The 13,851-nt window shown below is 47.2% G+C and overlaps 1 protein-coding gene across 1 annotated transcript in view; it reads right to left on the reverse strand.

Annotated features, from left to right (window-relative positions):
* The window catches only part of gmcl1 (germ cell-less, spermatogenesis associated), a 73,970-nt gene that overhangs the window by 19,262 nt on the left and 40,857 nt on the right, over positions 1 to 13,851 (reverse strand). Inside the window, exons 9-10 of the mRNA XM_041209001.1 lie at positions 9,132 to 9,272; positions 1,581 to 1,650 (exon numbers count right to left, since the gene is read on the reverse strand). Coding sequence (XP_041064935.1) covers positions 1,581 to 1,650; positions 9,132 to 9,272 — 211 coding nt within the window. The remainder of the gene's footprint in view (positions 1 to 1,580; positions 1,651 to 9,131; positions 9,273 to 13,851) is intronic.

A 13,851-nucleotide genomic window follows, 5' to 3' on the forward strand; every position in this document is an offset into this window, starting at 1 on the left:
TGTGTCTGTGGTGTGTATATGGTGGGTGTGTGTGTGTGTGTAGGGGGGGAGGTGTGTGTGTGGGTGTGGTGTGTGTGTGGTGGGTGTGTGTGTGTGGTGTGTGGGCGGGGGGCATGTGTGTGGTGGGTGTGTGTGGGTGTTGTGTGTGTGGGTGTGGTGTCTGTGGGTGTGTGTGTGTGTGTGGGCGGGGGGCGTGTGTGTGGTGGGTGTGTGTGTGTTGTGTGTGTGGGTGTGGTGTGTGTGGGTGTGTGTGTGTGGTGGGTGTGTGTGTGATGTGAGTATGGAGGTGTGTGTGTATGTGTGGGTGTGTGTGTGTGTGTGAGTGGTGTGTGTGTATGTGTGGGTGTGTGTGTGGTGGGGTGTGTGTGTGTGTTGTGTGTGTGTGGTGTGTGTGCGGGGGTGTGTGTGTGGGTGTGGTGTGTGTGTGGTGTGTCTGTGGTGGGTGTGTGTGTATATGGTGTGTGGGGGTGTATGTGTGTGTTGTGTGTGTGGGTGTGTGTTGTGTGTGTGGGTGTGTGTATGGATGTGGTGTGTGTGTGTGGTGTGTGTGGGGGTGTGTATGTGTGATAGGTGTGTGTGTCTGTGTGTGGGGGTGTGTGTGTGGTGGGGGTAAGTGTGTGTGGGGGGATGTGTGTGTGTGTGCATGTGAGGGTGTGTATGTGTGATGGGTGTGTGTGTCTGTGTGGGGGGGATGTGTGTGTGTGCATGTGGGGGTGTGTATGTATGTGGGTGTGTGTGTGTGTGTGTGTGTGGGAGTGTGGGGGTGTGTGTGCGTGTTTGTGTGTGTGGTGCGTGTTTGTGTGTGTGGTGTGCGTGTGGGGGTGTGTGTGTAGGGGTGTGTGTGTGTGGTGGGGGGTGTGTGTGTGTGTGGGTGTGTGTATGGGGATGTGTGTGTGTGTGTGGTGTGGTGTGTGTGTGTGGTGGGGATGCGTGTGTGTGTGTGTGTGTGTGTGTGTGTGTGTGTGTGGATAGACTATGCAGGTGTAGATGTACAGATGATGCATATCTTTTTATTGGTGCGTGTCTGCCATCTACATGTCTTTTGGTTGTCATTGCTCCGTGCAGTCCAATCCCTTCCTGACACTTCCAGTCTCCTGGCTTCTTCATGAAGGCTGGGTGTTTGAATGAGCTATCAGTCAGGTAGCACAAGCAGGCTGTCCTGGCTCCGAAAACGACAAGGTTGGGGATGTTGTGTGGGAGAGGTTGGGGTGCTGTGATTGCGGTTCCCATATTATTCTTACGGAAGCCTCAGGTTATTCCAGCTCCTCCAGACTGACCTTGGGTGGCTCTCTTCAGCACCACTGCCTGTGGCGCTGGTCAGTTCCAAACTCCTGTGGCCATTCTGGTTCTGTTTACATTGAAGGATGATCATTTCTAAACTTCAAACAGACCAAGCCCCTGATCCTGACAGGCTCCCAGAGGGCTGGGGGGAGGACGGAAAGGTTAAACCAGTGAGGGCTAGTGACCCCATGAATACTGGTTACTGCCCTGTTAAAGCCAGTGACAATCCACACCATTCTCACCTTATTAAGGAGGTTGTGCTTTCAAAAAATAGAAAGAAATGAAGTGAGATCACCTACCCCAAATCATTGTCCTGTTCAGTTCTAAGCATGGCAAACCACTGTTGCTTGTACACTGCAGAAAGCCAGCCTGAGAAACAGAGCTCACTATTAGATCCACAATCACACAGAAAGATGGGAGAGATTGTGGAGCAAACAATATCACATCTCAGTTCACCACACAGCTTCAGCAGACTTGCAATTCAACTCAAAGAGCAAAGAAAAGTACAGCACAGGAACAGGCCCTTCGGCCCTCCAAGCCTGCGCCGATCATATTGCCTGTCAAACTAAAACATTTTGCACTTCGGGGTCCGTACCCCTCTATTCCCATCCTATTCATGTATTTGTCAAGCTGCCTCTGAAACACCACTATCGTACCTGCTTCCACCACCTCCTCTGGCAGCGAATTCCAGACAGTCACTATCCTCTGTGTAAAAAAACTTGCCCCGCACATCTCTTCTATAGTTTTCTCCTCTCACCTTAAATCTACGTCCCCTAGTAATTGACTCTTCCACCCTGGGAAAAAGCTTCTGACTATCTAGTCTGTCCAAGCCACTCATAATTTTGTAAACTTCTATCAAGTCGCCCCTCAATCTCCATCGCTCTAGTGAGAACAATCCGAGTTTCTCCAACTTCTCCTCATAGTTAATAACCTCCAGACCAGGCAGCATCCTGGTAAACCTTCTCTGCACCCTCTCCAACGCCTCCATATCCTTCTGGTAATGTGGCGACCAGAATTGCATGCAATATTCCAAGTGTGGCTTAACCAAGGTTCTATACAGCTGCAGCATGACTTCCCAGCTTTTATACTCAATACCCCTGCCAATGAAGGCAAGCATGCCATATGCCTTCCTGACTACTTTATCCACCTGCATTGCCACTTTCAGTGACCTCTGGACCTGTACACCCAGATCTCTCTGCCCTCCGATGCACTTAAGGGTTCTGCCATTTACTGTATAATTCCTGCCTGTATTAGACCTTCCAAAATGCATTACCTCGCATTTGTCCGGATTAAACTCCATCTGCCAATTCTCCACCCAAGTCTCCAACCGATCTATATCCCGTTGTATCCTTTGACAATCCTCTTCAAAATCTGCAACTCCTCCAACTTTAGTGTCGTTTGCAAACTTACTAATTAGCCCAGTTACATTTTCCTCCAAATCATTTATGTATACTACAAACAGCAAAGATCCTAGCACTGATCCCTGCAGAACACCACTAGTCACAGCTCTCCATTCAGAAAAGCACCCTTCTACTGCTACCCTCTGTCTTCTATGACCAAGCCAATTCTGTATCCATCTTGCCAGCTCACCTCTGATCCCGTGCGACTTTACCTTCTGTACCAGTCTGCCGTGAGGGACCTTGTCAAAGGTCTTACTGAAATCCATGTATATAACATCCACTGCCCTTCCATCGTCTATCATCTTTGTTACTATCATCTATCATCTTTGTTACTTCCTCGAAAAACTTGATCAAGTTAGTGAGACACGACCTCCCCTTCACAAAACCATGCTGCCTCTCACTAATACACCCATTTGCTTCCGAATGGTAGTAAATCCTGTCACGAAGAATCTTCTCCAATAATTTCCCTACCAATGACGTAATGTTCACCGGCCTGTAATTTCCTGGATTATCCCTGCTACCCTTCTTGAACAACATTGGCCATTCTCCAGTACTCTGGGACCTCACCCATAGCCAGTGAAGATACAAAGATTTCTGTCAAGGCCCCAGCAATCTCCTCCCTTGCCTCCCTCAGTACTCTGGGGTAGATCCCATCTGGCCCAGGGGACTTATCCACCTTAATATTCTTCAAGACGCCTAACACCTCCTCTTTTTTGATCTCAACATGATCCAGGCTATCTACACACTCTTCCCTAGACAAATCGTCGGCTAAGTCCTTCTCTTTGGTGAATACTGATGAGTAGTATTCATTTAGTATCTCTCCTATTTCTTCCGGCTCCACACACAGATTCCCATCTCTGTCCCTGAGTGGGCCTACCCTTTCCCTGGCTACCCTCTTGCCCTTTACGTATGTATAAAAGGCCTTGGGATTTTCCTCCTGGTTGCCAGTGACTTTTCATGAGCTCTTTTAGCCCTCCTGACTCCTTAAGTTTCTTCCTACTTTATTTGTATTCTCCACAGGCTTCATCTGTTCCCAGCCTTCTAGCCCTTACGAATGCTTCCCTTTTCTTTTTGACTAATCTCACAATATCCTTCGTTATCCAAGGTTCCTGAAACTTGCCATGCTTATCCTTCATCCTAGCAGGAACATGCCGGTCCTGAATTCTTATCAACTGACGTTTGAAAGCCCCCCACGTCAGTTGTTGATTTGTCCTCAAACATCCGCCTCCAGTCTAGATTTCTCAGTTCCTGCCTAATATTGTTATAATTAGCCTTCCCCCAATTAAGCACCTTAACCTGAGGACCCCTGTTTTCCTTATCCACCAGTACCTTGAAACTTACTGAATTATGCTCACTTTTCCCAAAATGCTCTCTTACTGAAACTTGGACCACCTGGCCGGGTTCATTCCCTAATACCAGGTCCAGTATTGCCCCTTCCCTAATTGGACTATCTACATATTGTCTCAGAAAGCCCTCCTGGATGCACCTTACAAATTCTGCACCATCCAAACCCCTAGCACTATGTGATTCCCAGTCAATATAGGAAAAGTTAAAATCACCCACCACAACAACCCTATTGCTCTTACATCTTTCCAAAATCTGCCTACATAACTGTTCCTCAATCTCCAGCCAGCAATTGGGAGGCCTATAGTAAACCTCCAACATTGTGACTGCACCCTTCCTATTCCGGAGCTCTACCCCTATTGCCTCGCTGCATGAGCCCACCGAGATATCCTCCTGTCGTACAGCTGTGATATTCCCCTTAACCAGCAGTGTAACTCCCCCACCTCTTCTACATCCCTCTCTATCCTGCCTGAAACATCTAAATCCTGGAACGTTTATCTGCCAATCCTGTCCATCCTTCAACCAAATCTCTGTAATAGCAATAACATCATAGTCCCAAGTACTAATCCAAGCTCAAGCTCAACTGCCTTGCCTTTTATACTTCTCACGTTGAAACAAATGCATTTCAGACCCCCAGTCCCCACTGTGTTCAGTAATTTCTCCCTGCCTGCCCTTCCTCTTAGTCCTACTGGCCATATTCACTGGTTCCCAGTCTTTTATTTCACATGCTGACCTATTGCTCTGGTTCCCACCTCCCTGCCATACTAGTTTAAACCCTCCCAAGTAATACTAGCAAACCTCGCAGCCAGGATATTGGTGCCCCTCCAGTTTAGATGCAACCCGTCCTTCTTGTACAGGTCCCACCTGCCCCAGAAGAGATCCCAATGATCCAGATATTGGAAACCCTCCTTCCTACACCATCTGTTCAGCCACGTGTTCAGCTGCACTATCTTCCTATTTCTAGGCCCACTGGCACATGGCACAGGGAGTAATCCTGAGATTACAACCCTCGAGGTCCTGTTTTTTAAACTTTCTGCCTAACTCCCTGAACGCCCACTGCAGGACCTCATCACTCTTCCTGCCTATGTCATTAATACCAATGTGTACCATGACCTCTGGCTGTTCTCCCTCCCCCTTCAGAATGTCCCGTACCCGATCAGAGACATCTTGGACCCTGGCACCAGGGAGGCAACATACCATCCTGGTGTCTCTTTCACGACCACAGAAGCACCTATCTGAGCCCCTGACTATAGAGTCCCCTATGACAATTGCTCTTCTGTGCTTTGACCCCCCCTGCTGAACAACAGAGGCAGCCATAGTGCTACTGCTGACTCGTGCTGAAGCAATGCTGCCAAAGGCAGCCAACATGTGGCATAACTTAACAGCTTATCAGCGAAGTTTGTTCGCACCATACTCTCTAATAGTTGAACACCACATAAAATTACATAGCAATTTAACCTTAAAATAATCTCAAAGTTTTAATTGCAAAGTCATGACTTTTTAAAAAGAAGTTTGAAGTTTAGTGTGCAGTCTACACACAGCAGCAAGATTGAACTGTTCAAAATGCTCAACGATATCTTGCAAGTTTAATTCTCTGCTGCATCTGTGTGTAATTCCATCAGCTAAACCAAACCCAGCTGCTATTGGTACCTCCCCAACGCACCTCAAGTGTTTTTGCAATAGTGTTTGTGAACATCTACTCACAAGGAGCTCACATGCTACAAGAAACAGCATTCAAAAAACCCTTAGTCAAAGCCTGCAAAGCAAGTTAACACACGTTTAGTTTACTGAACTGCGAAATATCATTTAGATACCAGTCAAAGACATGGTCTGTGAAGCTCTCGAGGACACCCTGAGTTCATAAAGGTGCGAGAGAAAGATGAAGTTCTATATTCATCTTGAAACCTCTCCATGGCCTCACCTCTCCCTAATTTTATAGCCTCCTTGAGCCTCCGTCTTTCCATGGTCCAATGATTGGAAGCCTTACCATTCAGTGCCGAGCTCCAAGCTGTAGAACTCCTTCCCTCAACTCATCCTCTTCATTTAAGACACTCCTTAAAAGCTGCCTCTTGGTTACCCTCCCACTCATAGTTCTCTCTGGGGCTCAGTGTTTAGTTTTTTTTATCTAATAGCTCTCAGGGTCTTTTTTTAATGTAAAGGCACTAAGTAAATGCAATTTGAAGTGGCCTTATGTTGCTGCTCAGGGCTTAACTAACAAATGCACACAAGGTACAACTGAGAATCTAACAGGTAAAATAAGTCACTAGAGGGCCGAAATCAAGCAGCATGTAGAAATTTGGGCCTCTTCCACAAACAACAATTGATGCTGGATACTTCAGTTACATAGATAGATTGGAGAAGTTGGAACTGTTTTCTCCGGTGTAGAGAAAGTTGAGAGGAGATTTGATGAAGGTATTCAAAATCATGAGGGGTCTGGACAGAGTAGGAGTGGGCAGGACAGGACAGGGAGAAACTGTTCCCACTGGTGAAAGGATCAAGAACCAGAGGGCACAGATTTAAGGTAAGTGGAAAAAGAAGCAATGGCGCCATCAGGAAAAACTTTTTTCACAATGGTTAGGATCTGGAATGCAACTGCCTGAGAGTGTGGTGGAGGCAAGTTCATTCGAGGCATTCAAGAGGAAGTGGATCACTATCTGAAAAGGAAGAATGTGCAGAGTCACAGGGAGAAGGTGAGGGATTGGCACTCAGTAAATTGCTCCTTTGGAGAGCTGAATGGGCTGAATGGCCTCTATCTGTGCTGTAACCACTCGATGATTTTATAGGTAATAAAAGATGTTCCCTTGTGCATTTTAGCTAGATAAGTGCCTTCATTAGAAAGAGGCAAATTTCGCTGAAAGCTTCTCATCTAAAGATGGTCAGATCAACAAACCAGGGCCAGAAATCCCTGGAGCAGGTGGTCCTCCCAAGCTGAAATGTTAAAAATCCTGTCAGCTATTCATGAGTCACCCAATAGAATGCTGAGTAATGCTGGACTCTCTAAGCTGTTATGTCAATCCATTGCGAAGGAATCACTTTCACTTGCCCCTGACTCAGTGGCAACATGAACTTCTTTCTCCAATAGGTACCATGCAGCTTTCCTCCTACATGGACTTTGAATCAATCAGCGGGAGGTTGAGGGGCCAGTTGTTCTCCCTGTCCCAGGGATCTTTCACCACAGTGAAATATTCTTGGCCGGTATATGTTGGATACCCCTCATACTCTGGCACGTGGGAAGTCTTGTGGCACAGTGCTAGCAACCCTACCCCTGGGCTAGCTCCGGGTTCAAGTCCCACATCAGGATGCGTTTACCACGGAAGGAGCGTTCATGATGTGGTTCAACAGGCTGATAAGTATCCCGGGAATCCTTTCACACTACTCCCCAAAGGGTGGGGGCGGGGGGTGGGGGGGGACTGTGTGTGAAGTTACACTAAAAAATGGCCTGGCATATGTCAATAATTATCTCCATGGCTGTAGTTTGTTATGAAATCCATTGACCTGGGTGAGATTCTGACCTTTCAGGTCCAGCACGTTCCAAGCTGTTACATTGGCTCCTGGGGAGAGTAGGTTAGTCAGGGGCAGTTGAAAAAGGCTCCACACAGCTGAAGTGCTGTTGTTAGCTCTGAGGAGCTGAGCTGGCAAGCTCCAGGTAGAGAGAAGCCATGGAAAGCTAAAATTACACCAATAATTAAAGGCTGGAGTGCCAACTCGAGAATCCAGGGAAATGTCGTCTTGGGAGATGAGGCTGAAACCTTGGGAAGTTGTCAGCCGTTGAGGGAGTCCAAGTCAGAGCAGCTTTGAGGGAATTCGGAGGCTAGCTCTTTGGAAGGTACAGAATTGGAATCCCTTGTGAAGGAGACAGAGTTTAATGAGATTTGGTGAGTCAGTGTCCCTGATGTCTGGGTGGGCTCTGTCTTCACTGCATCTGACATTTCATATGCTGTGGAGTATCTGGCCACAGTTGGTCTGTTAATTCACATGTACCTCATAGTTAGCCTGGATGTTAGAATATAAGTTACATATTGTAAATTGTTTCATCTTTCTGACCTTGTACATTAAATTTTGCTTTTGAATGTCCAAAACCAGTGGATTCTTGTGGCTTTATTCTGAAAGCAGGTGTCTTGAATCTCAAACAAAAACAGAATTACCTGGAAAAGCTCAGCAGGTCTGACAGCATCGGCAGAGAAGAAAAAAGTTGACGTTTCAAGTCCTCATGATCCTTCAACAGAACTGGTTCTGTTGAAGGGTCATGAGGACTCAAAACGTCAACTCTTTTCTTCTCCGCCGATGCTGTCAGACCTGCTGAGTCTTTCCAGGTAATTCTGTTTTTGTTTTGGATTTCCAGCATCCGCAGTTTTTTGTTTTTATGTCTTGAATCCCAACCTTGATCTGCTTGAAACAAAACTGGTCCCTAAACAGATCTCCCCATCATGTCCAGGGGTCTAGCCAAGGATCGTAACAAACTCCATTGCGATCCATCAGCCCCCTGAAGCTGGACGAATTTCCATCCTTCCGACATAAAGGCTGGCTATTGACTGCAGCCCAACAGTCATACAATTCTAACAGGGTTCTCTGGAAACCCATGGGATGTAGGGATTTGGAGACAATTCTCCACTTCCAAGCAAAAGAATGCTGCCACCAAATATAACTGCCTTGACGGAGCACATGCTGGGGATCAGGATGCAGGACACTCCTGGCCTGTAAGGCTAAACAACTGAGTCTTAATGAGTAATAATTTACAGCTTGAGTGTTGATATCACTGAGTTTGTTGGAAGGAGGACAGGATTTACAACAGGGTCTATTTAATCAGAAGCGTCAATTTAAAGAGTCACTCCGAACTACAGTAAACAGACACTTGATTGAAACTACAGTTAACATCTCCCAATAAAAGCAGGATTATTTCTTCAGCAAAATACAGTAAGTGGAGGATAGTTGCATAATCTAAAGTGTGTGTGTAAAATCAATCCCAGACATGGACTGCAGTGTGGATTCCAGGCGTGACTGAGAGGAGAATTCGCCTGGCACTCTCCCGGTGTCACTGAATACAACCACTAAAGGGATTCTGAGTGAAGGTGCTATATCATCCTGAAGAATGAAGAACTCACTCACCTGAAGGAATAATCATGTCCCGCTCAATAATTTTAGCAGATATCAGGTCATTGATGACATACTGTAGGCGAATGTGACGAAAGACACCAGCAAACTTCTGTCCTTGCTCTGTGACCAGGAAACTACTGCAGTTGCAGCTTTCTGTTTGAAAGAACAAACAAATGTATCACCAAGTCTGTCCATCCTGATTAAACCAATGGCTCTCTAATCTGGAGCTGTTTGAGCATTAAACAGACCGCAGGATCACAGAATGGTTACAGCACAGAAGGAGGCCATTTGGCCCATCTTGTCTGTGCCAGCTCCATGTGGGACCAATTCATATAGTGCCACTCCTCCGCCATCTCCCTGTAACCCTGCACATCCTTCCTCTTCAGATAATAATCCAATTACCTCTTGAATGCGTCGACTGAACCTGCCTCCACCCACACTCTCAGGCAGCACATTCCAGACCCTAACCACTCCTCATATCGCCACTGCTGCTTCCAAGAACCTAAAGAGAGAGAGATTCCTCTGTGCAATGTTAAGGACAAAAGCATTTTCAGATGAATTCATGAAGCTATTCCATGTCATGAGAACACATGAACATAAAAAATTCCAGGGTAAATATGAATGCAATCTATGTGTGGTAGTTCACCTTTGTAGAAAGCTAGCTTATCAACTGGAGGAATGGTCAGAAGAGATAAAACAGCCTTTTCTGCTACAGAAAAGCAGCAGAGGCTGCGATAAAATAAAATGAGGTGAAATCATTTAGTGGCACAGTGTCACAGATTTTATTGAATCACTATCTGTTCAGAGGCTATTACTTTATCTGCGATGTTTATTCGATCAAATTTCTGCTATTTTCCGCTCTTTGACTAGCACTCTGCCTGTCTCTGCCTTTGTCTTGATCAGATAATGTACGTGGAGGGAGCCAGTGATATAGTTTTGCTGTTCTGTTCTGTCATGGATAGAAGATTGGCTAGCTGACAGGAAGCAGAGAGTAGGTATAAATGGGTCTTTTTCAGGTTGGCAAGATGTAACAAGTGGTGTGCCACAGGGATCAGTACTGGGACCTCAACTGTTTACAATTTATATAAATGATCAGCGGATGCAACCCCCAGGGCCATCCATCCAGGTGACTTCGGGATTGTCCGGCTCCCATCCGAATCCCCTCTTCCCGTGACCTCGGCAGCTCCAGCTCCACAGGCCGAGGAGGGTGCCACTGCCACACAGCAGGACCCCAAAAGCAGCCCGGGACCCTCCAAGTCTCGCCCTCCAGAGGACGCCCGCCAAAGTCATCACAGACAGGGTGCAGCAATCAGCAGGTTGCCTTCACTCCGCTGTGGATGGTTGGGGAGCACCAAGACATAGCGACAGCATTAGGAAGGTTAAGAAGATCGATCTAGTTGCACAGCGTGGGCACAGGTGTTAATCACTTGTACATACCGTTCACTATTGTCAACAAACTCCCAAGAATGTCTCCCTGCCTATGGCTCCTTGTTCTGATGAGCAGTGTTCATGTCACTCAGATATGAAACCTTTTTGCACAAGATAAGGGCAGGTGTCTCAGTCCAGTGCCTTTTCCTTGTGCTCTGTGTAGCCTTCACACCAGAGTGATGGTCCAACCTCACAATCCCTGGACACATTACTGATGCCAGAATATCATGAGCAGGCATCACAGAGTTCCATCATTCTCTCTGTGTGCTCTCAGCACCTTTAAGGTGGGGCTGGACCCCCCATCTCTTCAGCATCTGTGACCAGTGAGGCCGTGCTCCTGAAGGGGTCAGGTGCTGAAGGCAGACAAAGGATCAGATGCTTAAGGTTTCATGGTTGCGTCTCTACGATATGGCCTTGATCATAGAGTGTAAGTGAGCTGCCCTCGGCCAGACAGGAGTCAGGCATGCTCAGAGGCTATGTGACGATGCATAGAGTGTCCTCACTGCATGCCATCATCATCCTCCTGCAATCGAGCGACTATTAGGGCCTCCAATGCATCTCCATGACAGGAGCATTAGTACAGAGGTATGTGAACTGCCGTATGCCAGACTGGAGTCAAGCGTTTAAAGGCGTGAGGATCTTATGGTGTCTTCTCATCATCCTCCACAAATCTAGCAGCTATGAGGGCCTCCTGAGCACGCCCGCCTCATCTGGCCAGTGCGAGGGCCTCATCCCTGTCACTGTCGCTTACGAGGAACTCCTCATTCCCCTTGGCGTCCTCCTTATCCGTGGAGACATGCAGCTCCTCCTCAGTCAGCTCCTCTCCCCGCTGCAGCGCCAGTTTGTAAAGGGCACAGCAGGTGACGACGATGCGTGACACCCTCTGTGGACAATACTGCAGGGCTCCACCAGACCAGCCCAAGCACTAGAAACTCATCTTCAGCATCCCGATGCTTTGCTCCACCAAGTTGTGAGTTGCAGCATGAGCCTCGTTATACCGTCGCTCCGCTGCAGTCTGAGGCCGCTGCATGGGTATCATCAGCCACGTCCTCTGCGGGTAACCCTTGTCCCCGAGGAGTCATCCCTGCAGCCTCTGTGGACCCTGGAAGACGTCAGGGATCTGTGACTGACTGAGAATGTAAGAGTTGTGCACACTTCCTGGAAACCATGCACAGACCTGCAGGATGCGTTTGTGGTGGTCTCACACCAGCTGCACATTCAGCAAATGGAATCCCTTGCGGTTATGTCAGGAAGATATAATAATTCTCATAATGATGTCAGAATTTATTGTAAAATAGTGGCATCTGTGTCTGTATGTATGCGTGTGTGTGTGTGTGTGTGTGTGTGTGTATGTGTCTGTATCTGTGTGAGACTTACTTGGATTAAAGGCAGCTGCTCTGAAGGCTTTGATGTAAACATGGGGGAAGTTTAGAATTTAAGGTGTAAAAGGACATTTGCAATTTGAAATAAAACAGACTTGATTGTTTTCAAAGGAGGGGTGAAATGTGTTACCTAGCCAGATGAAGTTTAGAAACAGTGTATTTATTTTTCCCAAAGATTACTGGTAAAACTTCGTGCTTTGAGAGATTTTTATCAGAAAGATAAAGTCCAAAGACATTGTGAAACAATGGGAATTTGCATTCAAAGCGAAAAGTATGTATAAAGGAGAGATGACTGTAAGGGGGGTGGGGGGGAAAGCCTTCAGCATCTATGCTTCAAGCTGCTGTTTTCAAAGAACTGAAGTTAAGAAAACTCACTTTGAATTTGACTGGTTCAGGGTATTGTGTGTCACCATGCCTGGGTCTTTTAAAATTTGTGTGTCTCACTGTTACCTTAATGAAAGTATAACTAGGGGGCAGATTAAGTTGGAGATTTAGGGGTTATCATAGTAGTAATTTGTAGATCTATGTATGTGATTAAAATCATTTCTCTTATTAATAAACGTTTAATCTAGTTTTGTAAAAACCTATAAGGCTTGGTGGTCTTTTTACTACTGAATTCAAGGCAGGCATCTTGAAATTTATACAAATTGCAAAACAATTGTGCCAGTTGTTTCAACTTTCTCTTTGGGATTTGAACAACTCAGCATTTACCATTGGCTGTGCCATAACAGTTGACATAGTTGACCACATGTTGCGATGGAGATCTGAGTGCCATGTGAGTGCAGTCGATGGCACCCTGAACCTGTGAGAAACCCAAGATCTGGGCAAATCTAATCTCTCTTGCATCCTGGCTCTCCTGGTCCTGGGAAAAATGCACAAACTTGTGTGCCCTCGCAAAGATGGCATCCCTGACCTCATGGGTGCATTTGTGGGTGGAGGCTTGTGATATCCCACAGAAGTCACCTGTGGAGTCCCGAAAGGAGCCACTGGCGTAGAAATTGAGTGCTGCTGTCAATTTCATGGACATAGGCAGTGGATGTCCTCCGTGTCCATGCGGCACCAAATCCTGTAGTAGCTGGCAGATGTGACCGAACAGCTCCCTAGACATGCGCAGTCTTCAGCAACACTGGTTCTTGGTCATCTGCACGAATGAAAGGCAGTGTCTATATACCCTGGGTCTAGCTAGGCACCAACCAGCAACAGCTCGCTGTGGCTCTTCAGCGTGTGGGAGAGCCCCGGATGCCACTTCTTCCAGAGGGTGCTGCTCCTCCCTCTGCGCAGCCGGATGCCCCAGTCGCTCTCTTCTCTGTCGTCTTCACTCTCTGTATGTCATGAGGCATACAGCTAGTTCACTAGGCTCCATGATCCTGATGTACCCCTCCTGCAGGATGGAAGAGAGACATGTGGGTTGGCAAGGGTGTACTAAGAAACTCTCTTGGTTAAGTCTGAAGGTCCCTTAACACGTCCCAGAGAGTGCTGGCCACCACTCGGATGGCCAGAGATTAGTGCGCTGAGTGGCTGCCCAAAACCCTACCTTCCTCCGCCCAACTCCACCCAACCGATTAGCGGCAGCTTTGCCCATTGGGCTGCATGCTGTGCTCCCAGCTCAGACACAGGCATTCTCCTAACCCACACTGCAAAGCTGCACTGTTAGCTTGAACCAAGGGGCAGACATTGCAAGGGGCTGTGAGCGCCTCCACCAGTGACTGCTCCACGGCCAGCTTTAGCAAGGAGATTGTACAACGTGCCCAGTCGTCCAAACTGTTCTGCAGTCCACTAAAATGCTCATTAGTTTGCAGTCTGTGCCTGAGGGGTGAAAGGTTCTGGGGTACTTGGTGGCACCTTGATGTCTCTGCGTTGCTCGAGTGGGCAGATAAGCTAGAGACCTAACTCCAATCAATGTGGCTGTACCTGAACTGTCT

This window comes from Carcharodon carcharias, chromosome 17 (assembly GCF_017639515.1).
Source record: "Carcharodon carcharias isolate sCarCar2 chromosome 17, sCarCar2.pri, whole genome shotgun sequence".
NCBI lineage: Eukaryota > Metazoa > Chordata > Chondrichthyes > Lamniformes > Lamnidae > Carcharodon > Carcharodon carcharias.